At 39.0% G+C, this 15262-nt stretch overlaps 1 protein-coding gene across 4 annotated transcripts in view; it reads right to left on the bottom strand.

The window, feature by feature from the left end:
- The window catches only part of PIP5K1B (phosphatidylinositol-4-phosphate 5-kinase type 1 beta), a 114267-nt gene that overhangs the window by 28526 nt on the left and 70479 nt on the right, over positions 1-15262 (bottom strand). For all 4 annotated transcript variants that reach the window (XM_063320533.1, XM_063320529.1, XM_063320531.1 and 1 more), the window contains 2 exons: positions 14461-14613; positions 12418-12717 (listed from right to left, as the gene is read on the bottom strand). In XM_063320533.1, coding sequence (XP_063176603.1) covers positions 12418-12717; positions 14461-14613 — 453 coding nt within the window. The remainder of the gene's footprint in view (positions 1-12417; positions 12718-14460; positions 14614-15262) is intronic.

The following is a 15262-nucleotide window of genomic DNA, read 5'->3' on the forward strand; positions in this document are numbered from 1 at the left end:
TGGCTCTACCAACCATTTTTGTCTCTGTCAGTAGGTGAGTTCCCTTTCTTTTGTCCTTCCATGACAGGTACTGTCATAAGTTTCTAGTCAGTTACATCATTACGAAGTCTGGCATGCTGCCATTAAAAGGAAATACAGTTCAAGTCAATATGCAACCATGAACTAAAACAAGCTGTGATCACATCTAGTAATACAACCAAACTGTTAGCAGACAGCAACTGTGTTCAATATCTCATGTCTCATGTAACAGCAGAACCGGTAGCAACCAGGAAGGATATGCTGTGCCACTCACCTCTCCTTTACCTCATGCAGCTCAGCAGTGATTCATGATATGTTTTGGCACACAACGCCCTAAGATAATGGTGTAATTTTTGGCACAGAATCAAGAGGCAACAGTACATCTTTTTACGCGAACAAGAACAAAACATGATTTTGCAGAGACGACAAATAAAGAGCAGTACTCCAGGTACGTCATTTTGATGAAGACCATCAAAGTATAAATATTTTTTACAGAAAACACTGAGATGGTTTATGAACTCTAAGACACATTTTGCAAATCCAAATTGAGATTTGTTGGCAACCACCGGGAAAAGTCTAGTGATCTGCAAAATTGTATGAGGAAGAAAATGGAGTCTACTACTTAACACATCCCCAGAGATAATTTTAACTCCAGTGTCCAAGTATATAGGCAAAGAGGTAGTAAAACTCTGTTCTGCTCCATCTATATTCCTTACGTACTCATTATACTAAATAGAAGCCAAATGTACAATACATCTGAATTCTTTTCAACCTCTGGCATTTATCTTCCACGAGGAACACAGTGTTTTAATTTTAGCACCGTTGCAAGCATTTAAAGTGAAGAAACAAAGCATAACACACTGTAGTCTAAGTGGAGAACGGCATAGGCTCATTCTGATTTCCAGATGCCAAGGAGAAGTTTGGAAGACATGGTAGGTTTGATCTTGCTCAGAGTAATCCTGCACAGAGGTGGGTTAGTTCAAATGGAACAAGAAAAAGGCTGCTAACGTATGGCCCTCAGTACTCCACAGCATCTTATGATGACAGAACTCACAGAGAGTTTCAGGATACAACAAAAAAGTGTATTTTAAATTACCATACAATAAGATAACAAAATGTTATTGCGCATTGTGTGGTGACATTGGTGGCTAGTAACTTCCTGGTTTATGATCATCATGACTTGCAAAAATAGCACAGCTAAAAGGTACAAAGGCACAGACACTTGGTGCTAAGTAAGTTCTAGAATTTTCTTTACACCTGCTACTTTGCTACCCTTTACTCAGACTTTCTCAAAAAGAAATTTCTATATAACGTATTCATTAAAAATATGTAATCAGTGGATGTTTGCTGCCAAATACTGAAAGTAGATTCTGGGTAGGCTGAAGAAAAACCAAAAAAACCAATTAATCCTCTATAAAAGTACTTACCTTAGTAGTACAGTCAGCAACACTGTTTATGCAAAGCCAGATTAGAGCAGCTATTCAGGCTTGGAAAAAGCATTGCCACTTTTATTTTACAGTTACAAACATAAGTGCTGACAGTTCTGCCTTCAACCTATTCTTTACTGCTTTTAGAATTATATTACATTAGACAAATTATGATTTAACTGCGCTAATTACATAACCTACATCTAGGATCGGATGTAGCTTCATGGAAGGGTGTGGTATAATGTGCCGCTGCTTCTTCCACAGGGACCTCTTACGTCTTCATACGTCAATTATCTGACTGCATCAATTCACCACTGTCACTTAAGCCCGTACCATTTATACTATACAATGGACTAAAAATCTCTCTGACTATTTATGTCTTTGTTTTAGGATTGCTGAAAAACACCATAAAAACAAGTAGCTATTCTGTTATTCCGGCTCATTATGAAACTGAAACACCTGCACATCCAATGGATTAACTGCAGTACACATTCTTACAAACAGCACACAGCATATGAACTCTAGCCCTCGTCCTCCAGACACCCTGTTCACGGTCCTACTCAGAGGCAGGATTGTCCAGTCCACAAAGTGTCTTCAGGATATTGTAATATGATCTGCCCCTCTGACTGTCTGCTGGTTTGATACACAGTTCTGATTACCTCCCCCTTGAAATTTGATAACCAAACCAGCCACTCCTTATGCAAACGCACATCTTTTGACCAGGTCCAAGCCTGTTTTACTCCCCTGTTTGTTTCTAAGGGAAATGCTGATAAGAAATAATTAACCAGAACAACAAGGAAGAATCTCAAACATCAGCACTCGACAAAAAACTTACTTCGCGTCAAACTCTTCGGTTTGTATTAAGACAGGAATTTTACTTCAGTCAGTGGGATTTCCAGATGAATATAGCTGAAAGGTTCTCACATATGTATCATCATTAATACTTAAAATAGCAAATTATGATTATTTTTAAGCGTGTAAGTAACATTTTGTGCACACAGTTGTACGAATTAATCTGGTTTGCCACAGAAAAGTTACAGAGTGCAGCACATTGAGCTATTTCTGAACATGCAGCATCCTATGAGAATAAAAAAAGGCCTAAGCCTTTTCCTGGGTTGAGGGTTGCTTGCAAATAGCTTTGATGATTTCAGATGGAACTGCTTTTGAGAAGCAGCAGCAAGTTTTTGCTACAGAGGTACCAAAATGAAATCCTAATCTAATGAAAAAGCACTCAAACAAATCACAGTATTAAAGGGCTATATTCACAGAAAAGTGAGGAAGCCCTGCAAAACACCTCGTGTCATCCATGTGAGATCACTAGAAATTGACATTAACTTGCAGAAATACAGTCCTTGTGTTAAAGTGAGAGAAATTAAATCTTTACTCATGCAACCACTCTGAAATGCACCTTGCCAGCAAAATGGCACTGGGAGATTTCACCAAGAATATTCTTATTTGTTAGTACACAGCACCATTAAGTGTTGTATTTGCTAGTGACAAGTAAACGTTCAGTTCATTAACTCGACATTAAATTGTTCGTCCCGTTTGTATTTATGTATGTGTTATTTCACTAGCTACACAGATTCTGTCAACACAATGTTGTCACTTGGTCACCAAGTACTGCTTGCAAGGCTGGCTTTAGCTGGTCTGACAACTTACAGATGGTGAGCGTCACTCATCCCCTTCCAGCCTTAAGTGCTATTTTGCTTTCATACCACATAAAAAACCCAGTGAAATGGCATCACAAAATACGTTGTTTGGGAACATGGAAAAATAACTCCCTGAATCAGATTTTCTTTTCTCTGAGCTAATCAGTTATTAAAGCATTCTGTGAATCATCTTAGGCATGGTTACACTCAACTATCTCAGCCAGTGACTAATAAAGCAAAGCAAGTATTTCTGCCATGGAATTCAGTTGTATTTTAGATGCAGTCAGCTCAAGATGTGTATTGTCTGACGGAGAAATCTGCATTCACGTTGCTAACCGTGCAAAACAACTCAATTCGGCAGGTCATTTTCATAAAAGAATCAAGGAAAACACTACTCAAAAAAAAAAATAAAATAGTTTCACAAGCTTATGAAATGCAAAAACAAAAAGGATAACGATGCAAGCGAACAATTCCTCTCCTACAAGCATTTTGGAAAAGGGACATAGTAACTAACATAACAGAAAGAAGACTAATTTCACACCAAAACAATAATTACTCTCCAATGTAAGGAGATATATAAAAATCCCACAAAATAAAGGACTATCTCACAAGTCTTAGTCACTATCTTAGAAACAAGTGCACTAATGTCAAATGCCTAGTGATGGGTCTGGTTTAGAAAGAATCTGTGCCAAGAAAATAAATCACCAACCCCTCAAAGCATACATGGATTCACTTCGATTTCAACAGAATTTTTCAAACATATTGTTAACTAACACTCCTAAAAATTATAATCTTGTTTCTGATTTCCAAAGTAGAAGTAAAGAGGAATTTGGAATTTCAATTGATACCACAGGAGTGATAAAATATAAAGATACAAGTGATTTGCATTATAATTCTATGCACATTTTCCTCAAACTACCATTTCTGACAAAGAGGCCCTTCATCTAAGATTACCACATTCTCCACTTCCATGCCACGCCACCTATTATTTGTGCCCTATGCTGCAGTTCAATATTCCTTCAAGTTGCACCAACGCTATTGTTTGTAAGGACATGCTGTAGAACGAGTCACTGAAATGATACAGGTTAAAGAATAATCTGTGTAGATAGACCCTCTGAGGCAGGAAAAAGACAAGAAAACCAACAACCCACCACCACTACTAAAGGTTTTGAAAAATCCAGTGAATAAATTTGATCATCCAAGGTCACTGTCACAGCTGCTTCAGCACAAAACAGATAGGTGTTTATGCCTTAAAGCTTGAGACTTTTGCAGCAACTGGCCAAAACAGCAGTGATGAAAACAATACCCAGACCTGAAGCTTATGAGATATGACCCCCTTTGTCTTCAGCTTTGAATTTCCTTGTCTTTACAGACCTCTTTGTTAGTGAGGCCATTAATGCAATTTTTAAAATGTGACTTCCTTAGAAAAGTCCATAGTGTTCTTTGCTAATATAATAAAGGAAAAATGCATACTCTGAAAAGCCATTCAATTCTCACTAGTAAAAGCATCTTGAAACTAATTTGTTGTTCTTAAAAAACTGCATGACTACAACTGGATTAATTGTCATTGCTTCCGTAACAGATATTTTGCAATAGAGGTATCAATATATTTATTATTCTAATGTTAACTTACAAATGAAAAATGGGTAACTACATACTTCTGTTTAGAACATTCCTCAACACTTGCATGAAATCCCTATAAATGTGGAAAGCACCCCTAACAAACTAGGCCTTTTGCTTTTCCAGCAACAGGATCATTTCCAACCATTGCTACTGAACATCTGGAAAAGGAAAACACCAAACCAGAAACCATAACAGTATTGAATCAAATTAAATAAAAAAATTCTGGTGAAGTGCAACCTTGGAAAAAAAAGACTCAATTTCCATTTAAAATTATCAGAAGGGAAATCCTATAATACAAAAAGCTGAATTATGTTGTTTGGTTTCTAATTTTACTTTGAAGTCTTACAGCAGCAATGCATTTTGTCCTTCATGTCTTGAAAAATTTTAAACAATGAGAAAGCAAAAAAACCCCATGACTTAACTCCTACTCTAACCACAAGACAAAATATGGTGTTCACAAACCTTAGTCCTCCAGATAGCGTGGAGATATTAGCTAAATAATCCTGACAATACTCCTACGACATGTCTAATCATTCTCCTAATTTTCTAATGCAAAGATACACTATAAAAATTAAGTGTTCTGCCACAGAGGGAACAACACTGAGTCAATCTTCAAACATCAGGAAAGGGTTTGGTTTCCTCATCTGCAGTAAGACATGCCTTAAACGAAAGAGGTGAAGAGGGAAACAGTAAAGATTATTTAATCTCATCTCTTAGTAATAGCTGTATTTACAGAGAGAAAAATACACTTATTTTTCCACTTTGATGAATTTGGAAGAGATATCCCCAGCAAGAAATCATAATACATGCATACCTTGCCTACTTGTAGGTTATTAGCACTTCAACTGATAGCTCAAAAAATACTCTTCCTATTGAGACAGAAAATCTAATTACTTACTGCAAGGCAAAATTCCCTAGTTTTACAGTGACTTGGCTTGTCTGTTTGTGTAAAACTACATTTATTAATGTAGTTTTAAATGTGACAGGTGTCACAGGATCCCTAAGGTCACCAAATTAACTGAGAAGAACTAGTTTTGAGTTTATAGGCCAGTTCTGAAATATGCTTCATTAAGAAAAAAGTCATCCCTAAGTAACAAATGAAGACCACTAGTGCTCTTATAAAATCTGGCTCACTTTTCCCCCACTTTTTTAAATAGTTGGGGAATAAATCTTAACTTCAGTTTCTAGAGTATCATGTCTTAGCAATTTCACTAGTGAATTTTATCCCAAATTTCAGGATAAATAAATACTGCTTGATTTGCATGGATAGTTTCTCCATCTCCGATATTTATATACATGAAAAACTGTAATGCAACAGGAGGAAGAAATACTGGGAATTGACCGCTGATTGACAAAAAGACATTATCTGAGTGCATACAGGTATACATCCTACTCAGTTGACATTAACAGCAAAATAAAGAACAAGAGGAACAATACTTAGTAATTCTTTTTCCATTTGCCCAGTTAGTAACTGCATTTACATGCACTCCTGCTTTTAGCCCTTTTCAATTTTCTTTTCTCTTGGATTCAGCAGCAGATGGAAAGAGAAAAACACAACCAGGCTTATTTTTAATAGAATACCCCAAATTCCTGCATATGACTAGTTGACATTCAAGCACATACTGTATTTGTGTGAGTGTGTGAAGCAAAGATTTACAAATACAGAATCCTGTGACTATCTGGTCTCCCGAAATTCATGTTTATTGTTTAAAGTTATATTAACATGCTTTGTTAGGTAACTAGATGAGAAACAGTTTGCAGAATAATATCTCTGTATAACCATGACACTGCCAGTTTTAAAAGGGACGTGTCCCCCCCCCCCCCCTTTTTTTTTTTTTTAAATAAACAGTTACCAGTTTTTCTGTACTTTAAGGGATTACAGGGAAGATACTAACAGTATTTTCATAGTTAAACCACAGGACCATATTCTGATGAGATGCACTGGTGTACCTTTCTACAGTAGTTTTTGACATGTATCTCTATAAAACTCTATTGTCATTTTTAACATGTCACGATCAAAAGACAAACTTTGTTACTTGTGTGTTTGGACTGCGAATTCCTTGTACCAGAAAACAGATGTCTCCCACATCATTTCTGACCAGAACAGAGATAATTTGTATTCATTAAACTGCTTAAGAGTTCCAATAAAGATCAAATAAGTAACAATGGATGCCTAGCTTTACTTCGATTCCACATCAACTATGAAAAATAGAATACTACTATTAACGCACCTTTCCCATACAGAGTTGTGCCAATGTTATTTGTACCTAACATACCACTTGGTGTCATAGCTTATCCTTTGCCCCACATAAATATCCTCAACACAGAAACAATTTCTGCAGGATTAGGTGTTCATAACAAAACAGAACAGCAGCTAAGTTTGACGTGGAGCTTAAGTTTTTGCACCTTTAAGGAAAAAAAAAAAATGGAATTCCCAAGTGCACTTTAAAATGTCTTTACTGACTTTGGTTTTATTTAGTACTTGCTTATATGCCATAAAGCAGAACACTTTCTGTTAATATTTATAAGACTAATTTTATTTGGAAATTGAAGGATCTGCTCTATTCTTTAATAATTCATGATTTTATACAATAATCAGAGTAGCTAACAGCATGATTACTAAAAAAAAAAAATTACAGCTGTTGAAACTACCTTCCAATACTCTCAGTATTTACCGTTACACAAAATATAGGCACATTGTTTTTACAAATTAAAAGCACTCTGAAGTGCATAAGGCTTCAAAGCAAAGATTTTTAGGAAAGCTATTCACGCAAGTGAAATTATTTATTTTTAGTACTGTTTGCCTGTAGTCCCATCGCCACCACCACCACCACCCACCCCAGTAACTATGATAGTGCCTGCTGACAAGGATAGCATATCTATAATAAGTCTCAGCAATAGTCTGGAATTTGAAAGCTAGTTCAAATTTCTAATTGTATGCATGATAAACTCAGGAATATTACAACTTTAGAACATTGTAATGTTACACTCCTTGGTTTAGCTAGGGTGCAAGAAGTGTGAAATGGTTTATGAGCAGAGATTTCAGACGCTGTCAGCTTGAGTGTGAACATAAAAAGCAGAGGACGCGGGAGCTGGAAAACACGATAACCTGTAGCGTTCCTGTACCTGTCCCAAAGTAGAAAATCTGGAGTGGCTACTGGAGGCACCAGTCCACAACAGATCACCAGAAGCCACTCAGCTCCATCCTCTAACCAGGTAGATCACGCATCCCCCCATCAAAGCTGCAGGAAGGTGTGACAGACAAGAACTGATACTCCAGCAGTGGTCCACCACCTGCCATACCTGCTACTGCCTCCCTTTCCGGGGAGGTCCCAGTTGACTGGAGGTTAGTAAATGTGACACGCATCTACAAGAAGGGCCAGAAGGAGGATCCAGGGAACTAAAGGCCTGTTTGTCAGTGTGACCTTGGTGCCAGGGAAGGTTATGGAGCACAGATCATATTGAGTGACACCACACGGCACGTACAGGACAACCAGGTCATGTCATGTGTTTCTGAAACACAGATCCTGCTTGACTAACCTGATGTCCTTCTATGACAAGGTGACCCACTTAATGAATGAGGGAAAGGCTGTGGATATTGTTTACCTGGACTTCAGTAAAATCTTTGACACCATTTCCCACAGTACTCTCCTAGAGAAACTGGCTGCTCATGGCTTGGACAGGCATTCTCTTTGCTGGGTGAAAAACTGAATGGCCCAAAAAACTGTCAGGCCCAAAGTGTGGTGGTGAATGGAATTAAACGCAGTTGGCAGATGGTCACAAGTGGTGTTCCCCAGGGCTCAGTACTGGGGCCAGTTACGTTTCATGTATTTATCAACGACCTGGATAAGGGGATTGAGTACACCCTCAGCAAGTTTGCAGATTACATCAAAGTGGGTGGGAGTCTTGATCTGCTTGAGGGTAGGAAAGCTCTACAGAGGGATCTGGACAGGCTGGATCGATGGGCTGAGGCCAACTGTATGAGGTTCAACAAGGTCAAATGCTGGGTCCTGCACTTGGGTCACAACAACCCCATGCAGCGCTACAGGCTTGGGGAAGAGTGGCTGGAGAGCTGCCTGGAGGAAAAGGACCTGGGGGTGTTGGCTGACAGCAGCTGAATATGAGCCAGTAGTGTGCCAGGTGGTCAAGGCAGCCCATAGCATCGTAGCTTGTATTAGAAATAATGTGGCCAGCAGGACTAGGGAAGTGATTGTCCCTTTGGACTCAGCACTGGTGAGGCGCCACCTTGAATACTGTGTTCAGTTGTGGGCCCCTCACTCCAAGAAAGACAATGAGGTGCTGGAGCATGTCTGAAGAAGAGCAATGAAGCTGGTGGAGGGTCTAGAGAACAAGTCCTGTTAGAATCAGCTGAGGGAACTGGGGTTGCTTAGCCAGGAGAAAAGGAGGCTGAGGGGAGACCTTATTGCTCTCTACAACTACCTGAAAGGAGGCTGTAGCCAGGTGAGGGTTGGTCTCTTCTCCCAAGTAACAAGTGATAAGACAAGACTAAATGGCCTCAAGTTGTGCCAGGGGAGGTTTAGATTGGACATTGGGAAAAATTTCTTCACTAAAAGGGTGTCAAACATTGGAACAGGCTACCCAGGAAAGTGGGTGAGTGACTATCCCTGGAGGTTATTTAAAAGACATGTAGATGTGGTACTTAAGGACATGGTTTAGTGGTGGATTTGGCAGTGCTAGGTTAACAACTGGACTCAGTGATCTTAAAGGTCTTCTCCAACCTAAACAATTCTATGCTGTTCTACCTTTCCCTGGGAAGAAGCTCTGTGTCAGCTGAGAGATGTATCAGGAGGCCACATCAGCTAAGCAAGGAAGCCCCAGCACAGCTTGAATGTAAAAAGGCAGCATTCAGGATGCGGGAGGATAGACAAGCTACAAAGGAGGAACTGAGAAACATTGCCTGGGCATGTAGGGATGGCAATTAATTCTCAAGTAAGACAAAGCTCAGATAGAGTTGAGACTTGAAAGGGATGTAAAGGTCAGAAAGAAGAATTTTATTCGTGGTATATTAGCATTAAAAGACTGACCAAGGAAAATGTGGGCACATTGCTGAATGGGGCAGGTGATACAGTGACAGCAGACACAGATCACAGCAGGTCCTCACCACCTTCTTTGTTGTCACCAGCAAGTTCTGCCAGGCCTCTGCACCTTAGTGACAGTGCTTAAGGACGACTGGCTACCAGCTGGGGATGTTTATATTAAAGAAGCAGGAAAAAAACCACATTGCTTACCAATTCTGATTGCAAATGAAAATATAATCCAAATGTAAGCAACACAGATGAGAATTTATTAGTCCTGAAATATTGGCAAGATCAAAAATTTCTTTCTTTAGTGAATTTTTAATTCCAGTGCCTACACTAGTTTTCCTACTTTGGAGTAAAAGGAAAAAGAGATGGCAAGTTTTAAAGCCCTAAAAATCTAGGTCAGTTACCACCCACACTAAGTAGCCATCCGAATACCATATGGGCAGAAAAAAGCAGTGGCAAAACTAATGTCCATTTCCCAAAATGAATGGAGCATTTCTATTTGTTCTAAAGGCAGTACAAGACAGGTAGTCAGATCCAACCTCATTTGTTGGCAAATTCAGCTATGTGAAAAATAACAGTGAACAATGTTTGCTCCCTTTGTTTTACAATAGAAAGCCTTACCTGAATAGAAAAAAAGGCCAGTCTAATCTTTTTAATAGACATGTAACATAGCAAAAATTTACCCATACTGTCAAAGAATCAGTAAGAGTCCCCTTTATATGTAACAATTAAATGATTGATTCTTGTTTTTACTTTTCAGTCCAGTTCCCTTTTTTAGATTCTGTTTATTATTTTCTATACAATAGATCCCCCCGGGCTTTGACTGGGTAAATAACCTTCAACAAGTGGGAGGATGCACAAAAGGGCATCCAGATCCCCAGATGTGACATACTGATGCATTCTGCATTATCACCCATGACAGGAGCTCAGGAAATGCCCACTGCAAGAGGCTACAGAAAGAACAATGTGTGGTGTTAGATAAATGTCTCACGCTGTATATGCAGCTGAACATTAGGTCACCCAGCTTTACAACCCAAGCACAAGGCATTGCAGACTTCTGTAATAATTAAACAAAAAGTACTATTCATGTGCAAAGACAACGCTTTCCATCTTGCACCACAGGTGGCAGCGAACAACAGACTCTGATGTTCATGATGCCTCTTCTATGCAATGAGTTCAGTCTACCCATTCTGCTGTTTTATTATGAAACTCTTAGGATTCCCCTCAGACAAAGCCAATCTTTTCTTTCCACTATCCCTGTGAATCTTATGAAACTCTGAGAGACCTGCGTTAACTCCACTTTTTCCGACTTTGTATTTTCTTACCTCTGCTACAGAGAAAATGGCATTTTACAACACTTCTCCCTGTCCACAAGAGGCACTGATTCCATTCACCAGGGTCCTCTCAAAGGACAATGGCAGATATCCTTCTCTTGTCTTGAAAATGCTGTGTGGACATTAAGCACTACCTTTCAGCTAAGGAAGAAATTACTTTGCTCCAGAACTAAGACTGCTGCCACTAGACACACCTCCCGTATTCAGTTTCCTAGCTCTTGTTACGTGACAAAGAGGCAGACTTACCAAAGCAGTATGGAGCTTGCAGCTCTACATGAAGTTTATCATATGTAACAACGGTACCACAGGGGTATTTATTATGCCTCAGAAAAAATATCATTAAAATCTCCAAATTAATGGAAAGCAAAAAACAACATTAAAAAAAAACCTACCGGACTGCTGTTCTGTATTAATCTGTATTTCCACAGATGGATCTGTGTAATCCTGGATGTACAGACAAATAGGGGGACAGCCCTGTGGAAAGGGACCTGGGGATTGTGCTGGATGGTTAGCTCAATGAATCAGCAATGTGCCCTAGTGGCCAAAATGGCCAACCGTATCCCATATCCCGGGGTGCGTATAGCCAACTTGTTGAAAGAAGTGATTGCCTCACTATACTCAGCATTGGTGCAGCCTCACCTTGAGTAGTGTGTGCAGTTTGGGCCCCACAATATAAGGAGGATATAAATATATTAGAATGCATCCAAAGAAGGGTAACAAAGATAGTGAGAGGATCGGAGTTGTGAGAGCGGATGAGGATATTAGGTTTGTTCGGCCAAGAGACGAGGAGACTGAGAGGTGACCTCACTGCTGTCTACAACTCCCTCATGAGGTGGGCAGAAAGGGTAGTGCTGATCTCTGGAGCCTGGTGATAGGATGCAAGGGAAAGACTGAAAGCCACACCGGGGAAGTTCGGATTGGATATCAGGAAAAAGCTCTTCAGTGAGAGGGTGGTCAAGCACTGGAACAAGTTTCCCAGGGAAGTGGTCACGGTCCCAAGCCTATTGGTGCTCAAGAAGTATTTGGACAACACTCTTAGATACTTGGTTTAACTTTTAGATGGCCCTGTATGGAGTTGGACTCGATGACCCTCACGGATCCCTTCCAACTCAGGATATTCCATTCTATTATCTCAGATCCCAACAGCTTATCTAAAATACAGGCTTCATCAGTGCTTTGACATCCATAGTTTTTCCTAATTAAATTGCAGGAAAAAGGAATGGAGGTTAAACAACATACAGAGCCATGTCTCCCTTTTGCTGAGGTAAATCTAGAACAGATGTGAACACAGAAGTTTAAAAAGTCAATAATTTTTACTCACTCGACAATCCCGCTGTAGTGTTTTCATTAGTGCGCTGTGTGTTTCAGAGTCAAAATACAACCCTTCATGCATGTCTTGCAAAAAATCCAAGTCTTTGAATGTAGGGTTGGACTTCTCCCTCTCTTTTCTTGATGCTCTCCGTTTGTATGTAGAGCCTTTCAAGTCATATGTGAAATGCATTTTCAAGGCTCGTGGCAAAACATTGTTCATTACAATTATTCTAATATTAATGCCTCCTGACTGAACGCAGTACAGCCCATAAAATTTGGGTAGAAGTGTCCTTGGATTCTGGTTCAGATTCTAAAACAAAAGAGATATCATTCAATAAACTTCCATGCTTGAGAAAGGGTTTTTTAATACCAAAGGACAATAACAAACATCAAGAAAACAGTGCATGTTTTCCTATTCAGTATAGTTTCTTTGACCAGTTGATTTTCTTTGATGGGTCTGTATTTCAAAAAGTTAGCATAAACACTGCCTTTTTGTCAGGAACTTATATAGGCCAAGAGCAGAGCAGTAACTGCAACTATGCCAGGTTTCTCTTTCTCAGATCCTGTGAAAGAGTAGACTAGGCCAAACTTAAAAGCATCCTGAAGATTTAATTTATTTATTCTGACCTGAGCAACCTCTACATTCCACCTGCTAGAAGGAGTTTAGGTCAAACGTAATTCTCATTACCTTGACTTGGATTCTGAAAAACAGAACTTCTGTCTTTTCACACTGAGGGTTAGTGCCAAATGACCAGGTTGTCTCCACAGGAGCATGAGGTCATAACAGCACCCTGACTAACAATCAGAACAGGAAAGTGTGAGATAATCCAAATTACACACACACACAAAAATTAACTAGGAGAGGATAAGAGAGGTGAGAGAGAAAATCCTCCTTCCGAGTTTTTTTTTTTTTTTTCCCAGGTTTTGGCATGAAAAAGCAAGAATGGGGAAAAACTACTTCAAGTCTTACATGATTACTAAGTCACAACATTCAACTATGGGAAGAAGGTACTTTCATACGGAATAATCCCAGTTATTAAAGTTTTACACTTTGGAAACCCTTGCATATAGTAGCAGTGAGAATAAAGTTTTCAGAAACAAAGCAAAGTGGCCTTATATTTACTTGTAATAACTCAAAATTATGCTGAGCTAATTACCATGATTAGAAACAACAACAAAAAAAGTAAGTACCTGCCACCATTGCTTTTTTTGATGCTGTCAGTGCATAGTTTTTTTTAAAAAAAACAGTGCATCCATGTTACTTTAGTGTAATAATGACAATATTCCTCATTTTTAATACAAGCAAAAGGGTAACTTTTGAAGTGCTTACTTGAGAAAGTAAAGAAAGAAAAGACAGACAGTCACAGGTCTAATACTCCGAAGTCCTGCACACCACCCAGAAGAATCTCTGTTCATATGTATATGCGGCTTTTGTTTAAAAAAAAGAAAAATAAGTTCTACTTACTTTGATCAATGGTTTCCCTTTCTGATGACTGACACATGTGAAACAATACAATTGACTTAGCATTAGCCCTCGAAAAGCTCCATTTAAAAATGAAGTTTTGAACAAATTATATGGATAAAAATAATTTTTACATCATTGTTTTAATACATGAGACATGGAAATCAGAAGTAGTGTAGACGCAAAAGTGAAACTGACCGGTCTAGTTTCTTTGTCCACTCTGAGTGAAATGCAGAGGGTAGACAAACACAAAATGAAGAAAAAAAGTTGAATTAGAAATTTAGAAACCTTTTTTTGTTACTAGCTTACTAGAAGCAAAGTTTGGTATCAAATCAGAAGATGCTATTCAGCTTCATATGGAATGGTAAAGGAACAGCAATTATCTTAAATATATTCTTGATTTACATCTATTCTTTTTGATGGGTGTGTGGGGTACAAAGTTGAAAGACAGGTAAAAAATGTCAAAAATATTATGAAAAATAGGGATAAAGCCCTAATGAAAGATCAGAAGACAACAAATGAAACTGAATCTTCAGAAGTGTGACGCTAAACAGGAAAAATGCAGGTAAAATACAGTCTTCAGTTACTTACCATATAATAACCCGGCAAGAGCTTCTGAAGAAACTCAGCCTCTTTGTGTTGAACTGTTTTGATGATGAACTCGTCATCACTAGTTACAAAAAATAAGGACCCACTGGCACCTGGGTTGGACAATTCAATTAAAGGCTCACTGCAGATTGAGTACTGGAAGAGACAAAAATTGTTTTTCACTGCCAATGCATGCGTTCCTCAAACACAAGTTTAATAGAAAGAACTGCAGGTTCAAATAGGCACAGGAGAATCACGGAGCTTATTCTTTGGGCTCCAACTGCAGCAATTCTACTACTGTATAGGAAGCTGGGTCACAGTAATTTGGCTGAGATTTGGCAAGGCAGTTGTCACACTCCATCCTGCCCAGGACACACTGTACAACCGTGGAAGAGCAGCTGGCAGCTGAGCGTATGGTCCCTCTTACCACCCCACTGCACCAGCTGAACTTTCCCTGGAGTGGAGCGAGTGGTTGAGGTGGAGAAAGTATATCCCCACATCGTCAGCATTGCAAATTCTTGAGTGAGAAGCCTCAAGATGACATTTTCACTGCAACCGTTTGCTTTTCATAGACATTTATTAAACAGGTATGGGAAGATGTCAGACAAACACACTGGGAGTAAGAGGTTTCTCATTATAGACAAATAGGCCAGCCCCCTTCTGTAAAATTAGGATCGAAACCATTACAATACTAATCTCAATGTAGCTGCTAATGTAGTTTTCTGATTGAAAACTGTTTGAAACTGAAAAACTAAATACCAGTAAGCAGGAAAAACTAGGTTTTGGAGGACAATTATTTGGGATG

This window comes from Chroicocephalus ridibundus, chromosome Z (genome assembly GCF_963924245.1).
Source record: "Chroicocephalus ridibundus chromosome Z, bChrRid1.1, whole genome shotgun sequence".
Taxonomy (NCBI): domain Eukaryota; kingdom Metazoa; phylum Chordata; class Aves; order Charadriiformes; family Laridae; genus Chroicocephalus; species Chroicocephalus ridibundus.